Source organism: Crocuta crocuta, unplaced genomic scaffold, assembly GCF_008692635.1.
Source record: "Crocuta crocuta isolate KB4526 unplaced genomic scaffold, BGI_CrCroc_1.0 scaffold417, whole genome shotgun sequence".
In the NCBI taxonomy this organism is placed as follows: Eukaryota; Metazoa; Chordata; class Mammalia; order Carnivora; family Hyaenidae; genus Crocuta; species Crocuta crocuta.
Genome location: NW_027536463.1, coordinates 769,484 through 790,117, shown reverse-complemented (window position 1 = coordinate 790,117; position 20,634 = coordinate 769,484). Strand labels below are relative to the sequence as shown.

At 37.0% G+C, this 20,634-nt stretch overlaps 1 protein-coding gene across 2 annotated transcripts in view; it reads right to left on the bottom strand.

The window, feature by feature from the left end:
* The window catches only part of HGF (hepatocyte growth factor), a 72,772-nt gene that overhangs the window by 39,808 nt on the left and 12,330 nt on the right, over positions 1-20,634 (bottom strand). The window contains exons 4-7 of one of the 2 annotated variants that reach the window (XM_077748515.1): positions 20,252-20,366; positions 15,296-15,438; positions 9,413-9,533; positions 7,927-8,045 (exon numbers count right to left, since the gene is read on the bottom strand). In XM_077748515.1, coding sequence (XP_077604641.1) covers positions 7,927-8,045; positions 9,413-9,533; positions 15,296-15,438; positions 20,252-20,366 — 498 coding nt within the window. The remainder of the gene's footprint in view (positions 1-7,926; positions 8,046-9,412; positions 9,534-15,295; positions 15,439-20,251; positions 20,367-20,634) is intronic. The other variant, XM_077748516.1, reaches the window with a different exon arrangement.

The following is a 20,634-nucleotide window of genomic DNA, read 5'->3' as shown; positions in this document are numbered from 1 at the left end:
GTTCATAGTTCAGTCTATAACAATACTTTCAATAGAAATTTTAGCAATCAAAGATCTGCCCAGATCCCATTTCTGAAATGAGGAGTTGTTTCATAGGTATAGAGTTTTAGTTACGCAAGATGAGTAAATTCTAGAGACCTAGAGATCTGAACAACAGTACCTATGGTTAACAGTAGAGGAATGGCAGGAGGAACTTTTCGAAGTCATTGATATGTTTATTACTTTGATTGATGGTTTGATGGGTATATGCATATATTCAAACCCATCAAGGGGCACCTGGATGGCTCAGTTGGTTAAACATCTGACTTCAGCTCAGGTCATGATCTCACGGTTCATGAGTTCGAGCCCCACGTCAGGCTCTGTGCTGACAGCTAGCTCAGAGCCTGGAGCCTGCTTCAGATTCTGTGTCTCTCTCTCTCTCTCTGACCCTCCCCTGCTCACTTGCTCTCTCTCTCTCTCAGAAATAAATAAAATTTTTTTAAAAATTAAAAAAAACATCAAGTTGTATACATTAAATATGTACAGTTTATATTAATTATACCACAATAAAGCTGTTAAAAATAAATGAAATGTCTCTGGACCCATATGTATCTAGATTTTTTTAAAAAAAGGAAAAAAAGGAGGAGAAAAATAAGGTAATACATGACAAAATATGTCTATTTTTTGGTAAAGAAAAACCCATCCAGACAACCAGAAACACATGAACAAAAGTAGCTCAGGGAAGCATGTAACCTCAGGATAAGGTGAGGTGTCAGGAAGAAAGTATGAAACAAATCTTCGTGGGTAGAAACCTTCTTCAGTATCTGAGAAAAGCTAAGTTGTCATATGAAAATCTAGAAGCATAGAAGACATCCCAGGAGCCACACACACACACACACACACACACACACATACACACACACAAATGAAAAAACTACCACTATATAGGAATGTAACATTCATTCATTCACAAATGTTTGTTAAATCCCTGTCCTGTCTTAGACAATGTGCTGACACAAAACGAGACATGATCTGTGCTTTGCTGGAACTTATAAATTTTGATAGAGAGAGTTATTAATCAAGTAATTGCAAAAACAAATATAAAGACAAGACTCTGAGAAGCACATAGAAGGAGAGGTTTGTAATGGTTTAAATATATATGAAGGAATTTGACCAAGTCAAAGAAGTCAGATGAAGAAATGCTAATTGAGGAAATAGTAATTGAATTGAAGTTTGATCTGTTATTAGCTGTCAGCTGGGTGAAAAAAGAATAAAAAAATTTCAAGGCGGAGAGAAATCAGGGGTGAAGGAAATATAAATGAGAATCTAGAAAATATGAAGTATAGGAAGTAAGCTATTCTGGCTGGAATAAAGAACCTCGGGGGAAATGTGGTACTATATGAGATTAGAGGTATAGGTAGGGAAGTAAAAGATGGTTTTGTTTTGCCTTTGTTCTAAGGTAGAAGGAAATCACTGAAAGGTTCTTAACTGGTGTGTGTGTGTGTGTATGTGTTAGGGATGGGAAATAATATTGTCAGATTTTTTTTTTTATCATTCTATTTGCAGTATGAGGAAGGGATTGAAGGGGAAAACCAGTGAATATGGATTCATCTCCTCTCAGAAGCCCATTTAAATATTCAAGAACAAAAATAACACTAATGGGAAAAGGAGACAATGAGGGAGTGAAATGGTCAGATTTGAGAGGTGTATACAAGAGAAAATGGACAGGTCTTAGTGATGGGTCAAATGTGAGGAGTGAAGGAAAGAGGATTTCTAGGATTATTCTAGGTTTTTGAAAGTTAAATGTAATAGTGGTACCAGGCATCCAAAAGAAAGCTTGAAAAGCAAATTAGACCATCTTACAGGATAAAAGAAGAAAAATTAGAAAAAGGTGATAGATAGAAATCTCCCACCAGGCGATTTGCTCTTGGTGAGAGGTAGAAAACAATGGGACCGCCCAGCAGGTATATGCTAGTCCATGTATATCCTGATGGGACCACACCAGCCTTACATGTCTGACATGTAGCAAAAAAGCTGTTTGCAGGGGTTCCAGAGATCCTTTTGGAGATCAAAGCTATTTCCATAACCACACTAAGATGCCATTTGTCCTATTTACAGTGAAATTCCTAGATGGACTTGAGGTTTAATCTTCCAGAGAACTGAATGCAAAAGCAAACATGAGACACGAAGCCATCTTCTTCTAATTAAGGTAACATTGAAGAAATTTGCAAAGAAATCTGAATTTGCAGAAAATCTAAAACACTGCCATTGTTCTCCCTATTTTTCTGACAAATACAGTTACTTTTCATTTTAAATATGTTGTGTTTATTAGCATCTGATGGGCTTGTTATTATTTTTAATGAATTAATGTTCTTTAAATTTATATTTTAATTTCCAATGCAGTAAATATACATTCATATAGTTCACATACACCATTTGGGGTCCTCAATAATAGTAAAGAGTATACAGATATCTTCAGTCCAAGAAGTTTGTGAACCAGTGATTTAAATAATCAAGAAGATTTTCTATGACACATCAACCAAATTGCAGTTTTTTGATTGCCAGCGAGGTATTTTCACTTCAGAAAAATGTAATTAGCCCCAACAAATATTATTATTTCTCTCCAAAAGCAGTGAACTAACCTATGGAACCGTTATTCAGAATATAAAGTTATTATGGTGGAAAACCATAAGAAAATCAGAATTTCATTCAGATATACAGGACTCCCAATCTTGTTATCTATTTGCAATATCTTAAAATTCCATATATTTGGAAATCTTAAAAGTTATATAGCCAGGTAGACCCAGAAGTGGATGGTGCAGAGCAAAGGTCACTCTGCGGAACACATGTGAAAGATGGTCATCAAAAAGGGAGAAGATTGATAAAGACACTCACTAGCACCTTCAGGCAGCCATTTTAGAATTCAGTTATATCCAGTTCTGCTCACTTAGCTCAGACTTTCTCAAGATAAATTGGTGAAATGATTCCCCCAATGGGACTCAGTGAGCCTACCTCAACATAGTGATGATGGACTTGACCCAAAACTGAATTTGAGTGACACTGACCCCTGGAATGATTTGCTTCGCACATGCTCATGTTGCCAGAGAAAAAAGCCCCGTAGAGGAGAAAAGAGTCGGAAATGGGATGACATTCACGGGCGTGGCCACAGAATTCTCTCAGGAGCGGTGGGAATGCATGGACCCTGCTCAAAGGGCTTTATACAGGGATGTGATGTTGAAGAACTGTAGGCACCTGGTCTCTCTGGGTGAGGATCACTAACTGGAAGATGGGATCTACCCTTGGGTCTCTACATTTTCCCTCTGTTAGGGAGCCCCTGCACTGATTGAGATAGAAACCCTATTGACTCAGAAATGGAAAGCTTCATGATGCAGCACCTGGGCTTTAAACTTGCCCCTTCCCACTGGATTCTACATCAGGTGTAGTTCCAGAGCTTAAGTAGGATTCAGACTTATGGCAAATTTAAAATATTCAATTCCCTCTTTTCTACCTCTGTGCTTTTGATTCAGTGATTCTTAGGGGATAATTAGGTACATGCATATTATACTGTCCCTACGCATTCAGAAGGACACAGTCTATTCATAAAATTTTGAAACCATTTTTCTGCTTTACTGAGGTATTAACTGTCAAAACTGTAATATGTTTACTTTTTTTTAATTTTTATTTATTTTTAAGAGAGAGAGAGGGAGACAGGGCGTGAACAGGGGAGGGGAAGAAAGAGAGGAAGACACAGAATCCGAAGCAGGCGCCAGGCTCTGAGCTGTCAGCACAGAGCGCGATGCAGGGCTTGAACTTACAAACTGTGAGATAATGACCTGAGCTGAAGTTGGAAGCTTAACTGACTGAGCCACCCAGGTGCCCCCGTAATATACTTTTTAAAAGGCACATAGCCAGGATATTTGTGAGCTGTTGCCATTTTGGTAGAAATCACTTTCTGAGGAATATGGTGCGAAGGTTAACGGAGAAGGCCTGTCCTGGTCACATTTGTCAGGTGATGAGCAATATTCATCCTTTGCTTTCAGGGCTATGCTCACTGATTATAAGATTAAAAGTTTGGGAGCAAAGTGACAGGACCTAATTTGTGGCTCATTCAGCTTTATAACAAATTAAAGGAATAGATAGCAGTCATCAAAACCTGGGCTCTGAAAGGTGTGAATATGCCAATGTCAAGGCAATGTCAGCTTTTATTTTACTAGTTCTTGCTAGTGCTCTGAAATTTCAATTTTATCATAGGCCTTCATGTGTTTTGTTCACTTCTATACCTCTGGAATCTAGAAAAGAGTTTGAGGGTTAAGAGCTAGTCAGTAAATATTGAATAAATCCTAAGCAAAAAGGACCGACGATCTTCCTTGTGTTTCCTGTGTGCTCCCTGGAATTGCTGTTCGGAAGAAGTCTTTTGCTGTCACTATTTACTTGTGACTTTGCATGACCTTCAGAAAAGACTGAACTTAGATGAATAGCACAGACATCGAGCACCTACATCTTGACGTAAAAGCTCTCTGATGTTTCTCCTCAAAGTTACATCTCTCTCAAATATGCATCATCTACCGGGGAACTTAGGAAACACCGAAGACTTTCCTGGCTCCCTATCTCATTTCCCACTGCATCCAATTTGTCACTACATATTGGACATTCAGACTCTGCAGTATCGTTCACATCCTGCCTCACCTTGTTATGCCCCCTGCTAACGGCATTAATTCACATCACTGGCCTGTGTGAATCAGCTCGTATCAGGCCCAGCCTGCCACCTGTCTCAGCCTTCTCCGTGCCAGTTACTGGAAATGCATAGTAATTCTGCTGGTTCAGTCATCTTCAGTTGGTGCTGGTGTGTATGTTTTTGCTTTTTTTTTTTGATTCCTGTTACTAGTAGAGTTTTGAAAAAATATTTATGTTCTCCTGCATGTTTTTATGTTGACATCCACATTTTTTTTTAAATATTTTTATTTATTTCTAGGAGAGAGAGAGACAGCATGAGCAGGGGAGGGTCAGAGAGAGAGGGAGTCACAGCCACTGAAACAGGCTCCAGGCTCTGAGCTGGCAGTCAGCACAGAGCCCGACGCGGGGCTCGAACCCACGAACCGCGAGATCATGACCTAAGCGAAAGTCGGACGCTTAACCGACTAAGCCACCCAGGCGCCCCGACATCCACATTTTTTATGGTAAGTTTAAATGGCTGCAAAAGATGTGATTTCTAGCATATGTTCACTACTGCCATTTTTAAACCAAAATTTTTACGTTACACTTTAAAATAAATTAATGGAGTGATTGGATGCCTACCTGTTCTTGGATAACTGTACATTATCAAGCTCTTTTTCTCCTTGAATCATTATTTCCATTCCATTTTACCCATGGAATGTTATTTGAATTATTTTAATTTTTAAGTTTATTTTTGAGAGTGAGAAAGAGCGGGGGAGGGGCAGAGAGGGGGGAACGATAATCTCAAGCAGGCTTCACACTGTCAGCATGGAGCCCAATGTGGGTCTTGAACTCACAAACCATGAGATCATGCCCTGAGCTGAAAACAAGAGGGTCTCCCTGTCTCTCTCCCCCTCTCCCGCTCTCTCTCTCTGTCTCAAAAATAAACAAACATTCAAAAAAATTAAAGATGTAGAAGTCAGAGGCTGAAACTAGCAGAAAACTATGCCATTATCCATGAAGAAGTAAACTTCCCTGTTGTGGAGAGGGTCATATAGTAGGAAACATCAGGCAGCCTTTACGAGCTGAGGACCTCAGCGCTGTAACCACAAGAAACCGAATTCTGCCAACAATCAGTGAACTTGGAATGGGATGCTGATTCTGAGACAGTAGGTCTAGCGGGCATCTGGGTCATGGCCTTGTGAGATCCTAAGCACAGAATCCACCTGAGTCATGCCTGGGCTTCTGACCCACAGAGATCATGGCACAATAAGTATGTATTGTTTTAAGCCACTAAGTTTTGGCTAATTGTTATGCAGCAATAGAAATGTGTCCCACAGTTGAAAAAAATCACCAAATGTCTTGCTTTTACATTATATGCTTTGCTATAAACGGAAGCAAGAATATTCACAAAGCTTTATCTCTTATGCTTTCCAGAACTACAGAATATCATCAACTTTCATTCATTTGAATAAAAGTATAGTCTCCATCTATACTTTTGCAAACTAAAACTTTCCTGTAATGAAATATTTCTAAAATAGTCCCAATGCTTGAGATGATTTTATTCTTCACTATATGGGTTTGGCTTACAAATTCTACCACCATTTTCTTAGAATTAACATCCTATAAACATGAATCTCTGTTTAACAAAGCCATCTGAATCACTGCATGTTAGTTGCATAATTAGCCAACACTTCTTTGGACAGAAGAGAAAAAGAAATCTATCTAGTAGTTAGGGAGTATCATATTTATTTTATTTCTTTTCTCTCACAATGTCTTTTAAAATAACCAAGTATTGGTTGGAAAGAAAATAGGAAGGCAACAGTGAATGTGCAGATGAGTATGCAGGTGATCGTGTGTGTGTGTGTGTGTGTGTGTGTGTATTTATACTGATATTATTCCTGAGACCGATTTACAGGAGTACCTAAAACACACATATGCGCACACAAAACAGAAGGGAAATGGTTGGTTTACTGTATCTAAGTAGTCAAATGGTGGAAAGATTAACAAGATTTTAAAAGTCAGTGAGTGGAACTACCTCAATCTATACAGAGACACACTGTCACAAGGGTCTTCTTTTATGTTAAGGGACCAAACAGATGATTCAGTTTCCTTGGAACATTGCATTCACATTGAGAGCCTACCAGATTCTGCGGGTATTTCACAAATGCCAGACACACCCTCCTTCTATGGGTTCTATTTGAGTTGTCCAAAACATTTCCTTTTACTAGCAGGTCTAAGTGGAGAGAGATTTACCTTGGCAGTATCACAGTGTGAGCAATGTTAAATTAGGTTTGTTTAGAGGAATATGCCCATCATGCTGCTCTAGGAAAATATGCAGATGCGTATCCATATCCTCATAACTGTCAACTTATCATTTAGGGTGCCAGTACCTTATCTTATGTGGATTATTTGTCTTTGCACATCCCTCTCTATATGCACATCTTTATGTTATCAAGCTTACTAAAGTCATGGAATTCTACCAGTCTTAGAGCATTTGAGGATCCACCTGAAAAAATTAGACTTGTACCCATAGAAATTAAAGCATGCCTATGTCTAACTATCTAGTATCATTTCAGAGAGTAAAAATGTATAAGTTAATCATGGAGGAGAGGACCAAGCATACAGATTTAAAGAGCTACCATAAAGCAAGAGAGGAAAGAAGCTTTGACCATAAATTCAGGAGTGCTGGGTAAAGGCCAGTACATAGAAAATGACCACAGCGCAGCTAAAAGACAGGTTGGAACAGAATACAGGCTGCGTAAGAGGTCAGCCAGAGATGTGGCGATCAGCTACTAGACATTAAAGATGTCTCTGAGATTCTTCTATTAGACCTATTATTTTTCACTGCAGCCTCTGTCATTCACCAGACGAGGTTCACAGTCAGTTGACATCTCATGTTAATGTCTAGAGGAAAGCTATGGAAAGGATACCGGGTTGGAAGGTAAAAACCTAAGGTCTGAGCTTTTAAGGCCCTAATGACATTATGATACTACACATACTCCCTGATCTGTTATCTCCCTCTGTGGATATTTTTAAAAATAACATAAGAATGTTTAGGCCTTCATCACAAGTATAAATGTTTTGTGTTCACTTGCACACTTATCTCTTTCAAAACAACAACTCTAAAAATTCAAAAGCCTTGGATAGAATTATGGAATGCATTCTTAAAATATTAAAGCCTACACCCATTAAAGCATCAAGTAAAATAGTTGTTAACTTGTCTCACTAATAATCGCCTGCTTAGATCCAGGCTGAGAGGAAAAGGAAGCAATAAATTTGACCCTAACTTACCGCACATTTTAATTGCACAGTACTCCCAGGGGGTGTCAGGGTCAAGAGTATAGCACCATGGCCTCGGCTTGCCATCAGGATTGCGGCAATAATTATCATCAAAGCCCTTGTCAGGGTATCTGCAAACCACACCAAGAAAAGTGTCATGTAAATCTCCCTGGAAACACCACCCACCCCTCAGCTCACAAAATAACTTTCCACCGAGCTTGGCTACTACTAGCTGAGAAAAGAAGAGATTTCTTGTTATGCATTACAAAAACTGCAGATTATCAACTATTGCTGTTAGCTTCCTTAACTAATAAGTATAGAATACATCCCTTTGCTAATAAGTTAATCCATTTGGTACCTGTCTATTGGTTGAGGTCCCAAACCGAATCCTCTTCTGACAAAGCCCCATTAAGGACAGATTACGTAAACATGACCTCATGTAGCATGCTCAGTAAGAAAATGGGTGTTTTTCTGGGGCAGGCTTAAAGTTCAAACTGAAAGTTAGGTTTCAATAATTCTGTTACTAATGATAGATCAATTTTGAAAATAGAGCCTTTCTAGGTCATGCCCTCACCTCCAACATGGCAAGAGAGAAACTCCATTACACCACTTTCTCTATACCCTCCTCCCTTTAAATTAACAGGGTCCTGGATTGGTGACTTGATTTTAATTGCTACCATATTCCTCCTGCACTCACTTAAAGGATAAGAGATTCCCTTAAGCACGCACACATACACACACACAGAGTTTTAATTTAAATTAGGAGAAAAACGAAAAGATAAAGAAAAACACCTTTCAGAAAGTTGGAAATAGAGCTTTCCTTGTAATTGTTCATATTTTTATTCTTTATCATAAAAATAAGGAAATTATTTTCAGCTAAAATATTTCATGTGAAAGGAATGAGCCAAAGTAAACATAATTTTTTTAAAACCGTTTAAGCTAAAACCTATTCCTGAGGAGAAATGTAGACCTGGTTGCCTGACTTCTCCAGACTGGCAATTTCAAAATGTGATAGGAATAAGCAGCCAAAGAATTGTTTGCTCCACCTTTCATTCCCTTTCTATGGGCATGACCTATGTCATGGTGTCACACATGTGACCCCACTTTACCTAAGTCATTGAAGATGTGGCTTTAGAAGAGCATTGGCTTGTATTTAGCAATAATGCCTCCTCCCATAGCTTGGACTGTGGTCATTACTTAATGGATCTCTGTCTTTTTCATGCCATGGAAGAGAAAGAGGAAGCTTCTTGTCGTGCTCCCCTTTTGCACCCCACTGATGCTCCTGTGTTTAGGATCATCCTGATTTCAGGGACTCAGTTTCCTCAGCAGAGACTAGTCAGAGGTATAGTCAGGGTTCTCATACACCTTGTCTGAAGTCCCTCTGCCCCAAGACTATCCAGAAAACGTAATATAAAGAGAATTTCTGTAGCAGTTTGTCATGGACCAAATGACAGTTTGTAAAAAGAATCATGGGAAGCACGATGTGGTGGTATTTTACCTTTCTGGCAAGAATTTGTGCCGGTGTGGTGTCTGACGATCCCAGCGCTGACAAATCTTGCCTGATTCTGTATGATCCATGGGACCTCGATAATTTTCCCCATTGCAGGTCATGCATTCAACTAATAAAATTAAAGTATGGCAGTTAATTGCTTCTGACAGCAAAATCACGAACACCACCATTCCATTGAAAGAACAGTAAATCACCTGTTGAGCAAAATAATATTTATAACAACTTACATACCATTTTAACATTGAATTGGGATCTAATGTCCATAAAGAATGGCATAAAATACTCCCTACAGAACTCTTCATATAGTTTAAGTAGGATTTGTGTAGTTAATGTTATACAAATTTACCACAAGACCAGGAGCATATGCTGCCTTTCTAATTTCTCAATAACTGTCCAAAAGGTTCACAGAAACGAAATATAAGATAGGCCCTTGGGATCTTCCCTTTGTTGGTCTAAAATGCAAAGGATTTCAGAGTCTGTACTGACAGTAGAATAATTCTCTTCTCTCAACTTACTCTCCAAACACATACATAGGAAATATGCAAATTACAATGAGTACAGATTATACCCCTACAGTTAATGTCAAAGTGAGGACCAGATAAACTTGAGAGATCAGCTTCAAACCTAAACCTGGTACTATTCAAAGAGTAAGGTTATTTTAAAAGGAGTAATGACAGCTTCTTTCAGTCACTGAACATCCGTGTCAAATACCTGGGCAGGCTTACATTCTTATCTAGCCTAGGATAGAAGATGACCTTCTACTGAACTCATTGTACTCAGTGTTTTTATAATGTATCATCCCATATAATTATGCAGCATCCTACTGATGATTCTGTGAGGCTAATTAATAGTTCTCTTCTGGCTAGCCTCTTATGTCACACTGAAAACTGAATCACATCAGCTAGCTGAAAACGAGACTCCTCAAATGGACAGGTTGATTTGTAGCACAGCAGACATCCTGCAGAATAAATCATCGCTTGGCTTTCTTACGAATCCGGCAAACTTCCCCAAACACATCATTTGTATCGTGTGACTACTGATCATCTAACTTTAGCCTAAGCAGGGAAAAGGTACTGATTCATTTAGCCTAATGAGTATCTGTAACTATTTGGGATATAATATTAGAATAATCACTTCTGAACTTTTGATTTGTACCATCTAATAGGACATTAGAGTAACTTTCTAAAACATGAGACCATTTGGCTTGATCCATCTATTTCTTTTCACGTAGCTTAATCTATGAACGAAGACAAGGGACCTATTCAGCTTCCTCTCATGTGATTCCAAGATTCCCCAGACCACAGTCAGTAAGCACCTGAACTATAAAGGAGGGGAATTCAGGAATATATTGATAAAGGTGCTGTTTGGCTAAAGTCATTGCCACATTACAGTGTGCAATATATGTTATGCATCATCATATTTTATTTTCCATTAGAATGGGCTACTGACTTATTTAGCTCCTTTTTCAAAAGAATGGCAAGCGTGGTATCTTCACAGAAGATGATGTGGCATTTATCATTCTTTGCTCCTTTGTATGGAGTGAAAAAGTAGAACATAATACTATGGTCACACATAAGAAATAAGTATCCACATGTACAATTTCTACCCATGTGTAGGACTGAGGAATCAGAATATACCTATAATGCCTTCTTTAGCTGATGTAGTTGATGAGAGTATATCCCTTTCTAATGAGAGTACATAAAATTATTTTCTATGAAGCTTTATTGTGGAGATTATTATAAAACATTTTCCCTGGACTTTAGGATTTTTAATTTTATTAAGGAAAAATAGTTGTATCAATTAAACAGGTGATTCTATAAGATGACTACTCTACAGAATGAGTGTGGTAGATCAGTGCTTCTCCAAATCTTAATGTACATAAAAGTCACTTTGAGATCCTGTTATAGAGGAAGTTCTGATTCAGAAGATCAACACTGAGGCATCAATCGTTAGCTCTCAGGGGATGCTGATGCTTCTGGTCCTTGTACATCACATAAAGTAGCAAGTCTGTGGATAATACATTCTATTCTAAAAGTCTTAAGTGTCTGGTAGTAATGGCTTTTTAGGAAAGAACAGATTTTACATGGATGCTGAAGGATGGATGAGATTTGGATAGTCTATTATGAAGCAAAATAACATAAAGTGGTAGAGAAACATAAATTAGTATGTTACGTCTATAGCAAAGTGAAGAGAGAGTTATGGATTCAGTCACAAACCTACGGAGATACTTAAAAAAATAATAGAAGTTAGCAAGAATAACATTAGGTTCTGGTAGGCAATGAGTGTCATTGTTGGGGTGGGAATAAAATGTGCCCTGTGATAGAACTGGGATGACAAATATAGTTATAAATTCTTGGCTTACTCAGTACTTTTAACATATAAGACATCATTTGACCCTTGCAATGAGGAAAACAAGGCTCATAACGGTTTTAAGAGACTTACCTAAAACAGAAAATGTCAAACCTGTGCCTGGAACACTGTTCTTCTGACCCACAGTTCAGTGTTCATTCCATTCTTCCTAATTATCTTTTTGTCCCATGCGTTTGTTTCCTATGCATTCTAATTGGTCATACTTTCAAGATAGACTCATGGCAATAATTTTAGAAAGTCAGTCTCCCTGGCTTTCATAACATCGCCTTCACTAACCTCTGCCTTCTTGTTTACAACAGGTTGCCCCTGTTGCTGCGTTGGCACCTACTGGAAGATGGAAAGAAGGAAAGCAGGGACATTGGCCACCTGATCCAGCCTGAAAAGTTTCTTGTTTTACTACTGTATCAAACCATCAGATTACTAATAAAAAGTACCTCAAGAAAACCAAATTTTAAACTCAGAGTCACTTTTCAAACTTCCAGAATCGTAAGAAACTTCTAAGTTGTCCAAGCTCAAAGTCAAGCAGTAGGGATGGAGCTCAAGTCCATCTCCTCAGGGCGGTAGGTGGAATTATGACCTATGCAACACTGCAGAGGGTGAGGAATGTCCCTCTTGATCCATTTCCTTTGGGCTCTATTTTTGCCAGTGTATTGTTCAACTGTTCTAACAAGTTTATCCCTTAAAAACAGAAAACAAAAGCAAAATGCTGTCCTAGATGACATAAACTCAAACTAAATAAATGTTCCCATTCGTAACTAGAGTGGTTTTTCTAAATATACTTCCAGTGTAAATGAAAGTAGAAAACCATATTAACTACACATGGATTGTAATATAAATAAGATTAATTTAGCATCTCTCTCATTATACTAACCAACTTACTCAAAACCTATTGTGTTCTGTTTCTCAATCATAAAACTACAAGTGATATGAGTTTACAGACTCTACACACTAAAACTAAAACAACTGTTTTGAGAATCCATTCTGGTGCTTACTTCAGCAGAACTGAATGTTTGAAATATGGCGAGTTTCACAAAGCCACATTTATAAATAATTGTTTTATTTAAATCTTTGTTTTTAAGGATCTTTCTCCATGGAATATGAAATCATACACATAAAGTTATAGCAGAAATATTTGGAATTTTAAGTGTAAGGCATTAAAAATAATGATTATGATTTAACAAAATGTATTTACTTGACTATTCGACAGTCATTAAAAAAGACATCTGCTCCAGTAACTGGTGATTGCTTTGTTTTAAATCCCAAGCTAAGGTTAAAGCAAAAAATTGGATTTTAGATACCTCAGTTTTTTACAGTATTTGAATTATAATATTAATGCTATTTTCTTTACGTAATTGTTCTAAATGGGATAAAAGTATTTGTTTTCTTTTGGAATGCTTTAATTATATTTCAAAGATTAAATTATAAAAAGTAATATTAATCATTGGATATCACATATATTTCTTTTACAAACCAAACTTTCAGATACATTTCAGATGATTATTTAGTCAAGAGCTCAATATAGTTACAAAAATCTCAAAAAATACTTCTACATTATTTTGTGTATTTTGTATCACCAATTTTGTGGACAGCTCTGGTTGTTTTTCTATTAATTATTGACAGTGCTTTTTATTTTAGATCTTCTTCAGTAAAATCCTGCTAAAGGTTTATTCAGAATCACGTGAATTTAAACATCACAGCTCAATTCACTCTCCATTGATATATTTTTAGCCTACGGGGCAGATGCTGTTGGTTCACTCACAGGAGGGCTATTCTAACACTGTCATATTTCTAATTGCTTCCAGAAAAAGCATATCTGCAACCTTTAATGCCACAGCAACCAAGAGCATCATCTGCAGTTAATAGTAATGAGCAATGCTCTTTTTTAAGGGAGATGTAGTGACCTCAGATAATTAAAGGATGATAGAGAGGTACATTCTAATGTGATGAGGATAACTGGAAATAGAATATTTCCAATTACTTCTTTTCTAGCACACATTTTCTACGTTGTCTGTTGGTTCGTATCTACACCAGTGTATTTTGATGAAGGTTCTTACAAACCACGGCTGAGAATCACATTCCCACATGAACTAGACAGGTAACATAAATGCTAAGCTATTTAAAGTTGGACCAAGTTACCTTCCCTTGAAAACACCTTCTCAGGTCCAAAAAAAAAAAAAAATCAATGAACAAAACTCCTTGCAATGGACTTTTAACCTCCAAAACCTGTGATACTGGAGAGTTCCCAAAAGAGCAAGGGTTTTTCTTCCACGTGTAAATTTAAAACAAATATTAATTACAGATTTACTCATACAAAACAGACTTGTGCATAACGTTATCACAGATCAGTTTATTATTTTTAAAAGAGAAGAAAACAATGAAGAAGTTATAGTGAACAGAATATGATACGGAATGGAAAGTAAGAATTTACAAACACAGATGGAACTGGCAGTAAGCACATGAAGTCAAGAATCTTAAATTAACTAACAACAGAAAACAAATTCGCCTTCTCTGTGACAATTATGCTAACAATGCCCTTTCTCATGTGATAAATATCAACCTAGTATTAAATGGATTTATGGAAAAATAGTTCCAAAAAATGTGGTTAATAACAAACAGGTACTATAAAAGTTGGACAGCATTCCAGCAGCCCCTACCCCCGAGTACGTCGAAATCCCACTAAGTTCCTCTCAGAACTTAATCCATGTTTCCTTGGGATTTTTAGAAGCTGAGTTTCTGACAAAACTAAAAAGCCCGGCCCTCAGGAGCCAGGTGACTAAGAAAAATGAAACCACATACAGTGCTGAAGTGGTTACTCTTCCTTCTTGTCAGGCATGCAGTTTTCCAGTGCAAGGGGGGTACACTGCCCCGTTATGCTGTGGGAGGAGGTAAAAACAGGCGTGGACTTAGGGCGCCTGCCTTCAGGACAGCTGAGGAGCTACTACTGCTTTGATCTCTTCAGATACTATTCTCAGTGGTGTTTAGTGTCAGTCTGTGTGTCAGATTTGCTTTTCCCCAAAAGGCACACAGGGGTATTGAACTTCCAGCGACCCCTTCCCATATTCTCGTCCGGGTTCATGTACTCCTGGCAACCACTTCAGAGTAGGTTTGACAAAATTTCTGCAGAAGCAGGTGCTAGATGGATGGAATTAGCCTTACGCTTAAAGAACTAAGCTTCACTGGGTTCCTTTAAGGCGATGTATGGGAGCAGAGTTTGAGGTATGTGAACTCAAGACAGTAGAAGAGGAAGCCCGAGCTTTTACTCTCCCCAGAGGGCTGCCTCGGGCTCTGTTGCAATTCAAACTGATAACCCTTTTGCATTAATCTGACGATAATCAGTATTTAAGACTTCATGTAAAAATGCTCAGGTAATTATCTTTAGTTGCGTTTGAATGAACAACATATTTATTATGGTTTGATTCGTTTCTGTTAACCTTTAATGCGAGATGCAGTTCTACAGAAAGCAGGAGCAGAGTGCCCCACACGGCATTCAGGTTCATTTACCTTCTGAACACTGAGGAATGTCACAGACTTCGTAGCGTACCTCTGGATTGCTTGTGAAACACCAAGGTCCCCCTTCTTCCCCTCGAGGATTTCGACAGTAGTTTTCCTGTAGGTCTTTACCCCGATAGCTCGAAGGCAAAAAGCTAGTTTTAAAATGATAATCATTACAGTATAAGAGCATGCAACATTATTTTTGGCCTATTAATTTTACTAATTAGCGGGTATGTTTTTGCTGAAGTACAGAAATCATTCTAGCTTAGACTTCATATATATTAACTCAAGTTCTTTCAGTTTCATCCATTCTTAAAATACTTACATTTTATAAATACTCACCTAACTGAATTCCCACACTCAACACCATTAGCAATGACTCCTCTCTGGATATGCTAAGAGCCAATCATGCTAGAACCTAACTGACATTTTTTGAACCACAATTTCAAAGCTCCACTCAAAGACAGCGCGTGATTGAGCAAGGCCACTAGGAGAGAATGGAAGAAACACTGCAGAGGGCCTTGAACGCTCACGATTACAATGCTTATCCGAGGTAATTATTTGTTTGTTTATTGCTTTTCTTATGAAGAACAGCCCCCTTTGTTTCTGCACAGTTGAGAAACAGGTTGATGAAGTAACACAAAAGGTCTAGAATCACATTAAACCTGGATTCAAATTTCAGTTCTCTCTTCCCAGCTGGAGAGCTCAGCAGGTAATTTAGCCTCTCAGCCAGTGTTAGCTTACCTGCACCCGGAGCATAACCATAACTTCATAACATCTTACACTTTATATGGTTGTTTTGAGAAGTTCAAAGAGTTGACCGAGTAATCAACAATCAATAAACGCTACTTATCATTAAGCTCACTCTGCTTAGTCGTCTTTACCTTGTCATAACGAAACATAAAGAATTAATTATTTATTCTCTTCAAAAATTTGACTAATTTTCACTGTGACTGGGTTTGGTGCTTCCAGATTTAGTTCCTAATAGTTTGTCATTGGGTGCAGAGACTGTAATGCATTACATTCATTTGAAATTTCTAATTCCCTAGTTACAGTTTTCTTATTAGTATAAAGTATTTCAACACAATATCAGATAAATCCAAAGCCTCTTTTATTCTTTTGTACTTCTTGTGGCATTAGCCTCCTGATGCTTTCATCTGCTAGACTGCACACAAAAAACATCACAAGTAAGGAAGAATGTATATCTGTGAGTAACACTAAACACTTTTTTTAAAAAACTGGTTACATTTTTCAATATTCAGTTCAATTGTTGCTATAAAGCTTTATTTCTACTCTTACCGATTCTTGAATTCTAAATGGTTCTTAAGTTAGCGTGAAGTAAAAGGACTTTAGTCTCTAAGTAAAAACCATTCAAATGTGTCTCCTGCCCATTGAAACGTATTTAGAAATCATCATTTTTTGGTTATTGTGACATAAAATATATATGGATGTTCACTGGGTACCAAACAATATTTTGCAATGAAATTCTTTCATTTGGACATGAAATACACCATAGTTAAGTCTTCAGAAAATATAAATTATTGGTCAAAAAGAAAAAATCTACTTTAAGAGACTTAATGCTAACCATTTTCAAGGAAACTAAGTATTATAAATACTATGAAACTCCAAAATGTTTTTAGACAGAGTTTATATCCATGCTACATTAGTTTTTAAATATGGGAAACAAAGATCAGACATTAGGCCATATGATTGACAAAAATTATAATACAATGAAAGCTTATCATGATTTCACAATTTCTAATGGTATTTAATTTTCAAAGGAAAGAGAAGTCCTTTTTTCTTATTTTAAGCCCTTTTATTCCAGAATAATTTAGGATACCATTTGTTTATTCCATTGCTTGAAATTTTCTTTCATTTTTGCCCATTTTCCAACTTTTCATAGTACATTTCTAACAAAATAGTCATTTTTCTGATAGAATCAAAACTGACCTTTACTTCAGATTTTTTTTTCATAAAGTAATACCTAAATTTACCTAGGAAAATGTTCCTATAACCTTATTTAGTGAAAAAGTAGAGTAGTAATTTCGGGGGAATAATAGAATAATTAGCAAAGTAGTCTACAATCCTTAGAGAAGATTTTTGTTCTACACACACACACACACACACACACACACACACACACCCCTTTCCTCTGGATTTGTAAAGCTAAAGAGAAGCTGGGAAAAGTAGTGAATGAATCGAATCAGTCAATGCTTTAGTTGTAAAAATACAAGTGAGGAAGAGAGAAAAAGTAGAGATCAAAACTAGATATGGCAGAAATATGAATAAAGTTTTATCAGGGGAGTTAATAAAATAAAACTGAAAAGAAAAGATACACTGCTTTCCGTATGAAATTCCCTCTTAGGACATGCAGAGTAAAGAGTCTGGTCATCTCTTCCTTTCATTCTTTGGTGTATTAAGGCTTTTTACCCAAATTAGCTGGTTTTCTTTTGTGTTCTGAGGGATAGCCTGCTTTTCTTTAGCATCCTAACTTGATCAAGGGATGAAGCCAGCCCTGCTCTTTTCCCTTATATGTGTTCATTCAACCAAGGTTTATGAGAACCTATTACATACAAGCCCAATCAATAGGCTCTGTATAATAAACTTTTATTCACATATATACTATTTGTGTTTCTTTGTCCTTGTTAGCAATGCTTTAGGAGAGAGAGGAAATAAATATTTAAAACTGAGTTATATCCAAATATACTTTGAAATATAAATTAGATATTCTGAAGGCTAGCCACCTTTTCTTTTCTTTTAATAGAAACTGCATTCATAGGAAACTTGATCTATTCCATCATCTGCTTCATTAATGAATGCTGGTGGCCAATGAAGGATATAGATGTAGATATCAAGTCACCTGAGTTTCTGGTTAAGCTTCTATACTAATTTAATCATCTATCATCATCTTCCCATTAAGCCACTTGTAAAATATTTCAATCTAGGAGTCAACAATAAATCACTCCTCCGGACAGATATACATATATATATATTTTTTTTTTTCCATTTCCCATAAAGTTAACCTGTAGGTAACACTTAACTTAAAAAACGGTAAGCTATCATGCAGATATTCCAATAAGCTGCTAATTGATGAAGATTAAGTGTTACTGTTGAATAAAAAAAGAGATTTCATTAAAAAACAAGATCTTCTCAGCCCTAAACCTCTATATCACAAGGAAATGTTTGTTGTTAAAATAGCTGATTGGACCGGGAAGCCAGTTCCCAGGGAGATCTGTTTCACATTTGCTCTTCTAGCAGAGAATCACAATCATAGAGAATTTGGGTTGAAATAAGACCTCTACTGGGTCAGTCCAGTGCACTCAACTACAGTAGGATTGATTTCAAATGCTATTTCTTTGTTAATGAAAAACTTAGATCTATCTATTTAAATAAAATGTTTTCCTCGTATGGTATCATGGGACAGACACCATGCAAATCCTTATGAGAGAATGAAACAATTATATTGTTTTCTTTTTGCTTTGTAATATAAGGATAATGCTGTATTTCAGAGGTATTTGTGTATTATTATAAGTAACTAATGTGGGGAAAAATTAGTTTTTTTGGTTATTGAAACCCTGTAAACTGATCAGCATGGACACTTACTAGCTGGTGTTAATTAGTCCGGATCCTGGGTTTGATCCCAGTGTGGAGCAACTAATTTTTTTTTCTCTCTGTGTGGGCCAATTAACTCATCTCTGTTTACAGAAGTAAAATCATCTTGCATAATTGTGCCCCTCAAAAATGAATGAAATTGAATAAAAAGCAAATTAATCAAGACAAAGTCACCACCATTATTGCAAAAACAAGTCACGGCCTGTGACCTACTGCTCAGTGTTTCGTGTCCTGTTTCATGTTAAAAGCAAAGGTTATACAGTAACACTGGCTGAGCTCAAGATTCTGGCCATTGCACTTACTAGTTGTGCATGACCTTGAAAAGTTCCTAAGGCTCTTTCTTCTTTAGTTTTACCATATATAAAATAGAATTAATAAAACTACCCACTATGTGGTTCTTGGGGAATTAAATGAGATAAACGAGATAGACTGCTCCACAAGGTACGTGGCTCCTGGTACACTAAATCTTCCAATGCATTTAATAACCAGAGAGAATGGTTTTAAACTACTTCAGTTCCTGTTAAAATTATTTGTTAAATAAGTCTTGAAAAACTGTGTCTATATTTAGTTCCTTAGTGGGTATTAGAAATCTATGTTTTTCCTCCATGATGATTAAAACTCTCCGGCTAATGAGCCTATGGATGCTGTGTTTACTCATCTTTAAATAGCATTCATCTGTTATAATGAACACACTTCTCTGAAGTGTAGACATTTAATTTCCAAGGAATTAGAAGTTTGCTCCAGTCATTAGGCAAGAGGTGAAATGGGAAAACTGGTCAATCTGTGACATGAGTTATTAGCAGAGGTCCTCAATTTTGTCTGTGCTTTAAAAAAATACCAGTGCCTGAATTATTTCCCTAAAAGATTCTAATTTAATTGGTCTGTGTTGATGCCTAGGTAGCAGAATTTGTTAGGGGCTTATACTCGTTGTTTTCCATGCACCAACCAAGGTTGTGTACCGCTATGGTCAGCCCCCAGGATCAGGTCAGAATCTGATCCACGGCCTATTTGTATCACAGTCAACCCTTTCACTCGAGCTGCAGAGGGCTGTACCTTCTTGAAGACAACAAGAGGGGAGAAATATATATACACATATATATTTTATCACATTATCATTACTTCTGCACAAACACAAGGTTTTGAGGTAAGATACTGTTCGGCCATATCTTAATGGCAAATTTATTCATCTTTGAATATCAGTCATGAATTCGCATAACCCTCGGCTTAATGCAATTCAGTAAAGTTGGTTAAATGATTATAGAACCGTAGATTATTCCAAAGGACTAACATGAGATTGCTAACACACATATAAAAAAGAAAGGCTCTGCCCTCTTTTCTTCATGCTTTTCTTACCTGTGTTCATGTGGTATCATGGAACTCCAGGGCTGGCATTTGATGCCACTCTTAGTGATAGATACTGTTCCCTTGTAGCTACCTCCTTTGCCAATGATGCAGTTTCTAATGTAGTCTATCAGAGGAAAGCAGAGAAAAGTTTTATAACTATGTGTAACATATGCTGTATATGTTAACAGAGACATTTCCATCCAAATCTTTAGGTAATTAACGTTTCTACATTATCTCAAATCATACTGACCTTTCTGGCCTAAAGCTTCTATTATTTCAAAATAATACACTTCAGAATAATACAAAACAAACGAACAAAAAAGACTACAGAGAAGTTTTAATTTTTGAGTCTGTTCCTGGATAACAGCTGAGATCAGTCCACGCTTTCAGTG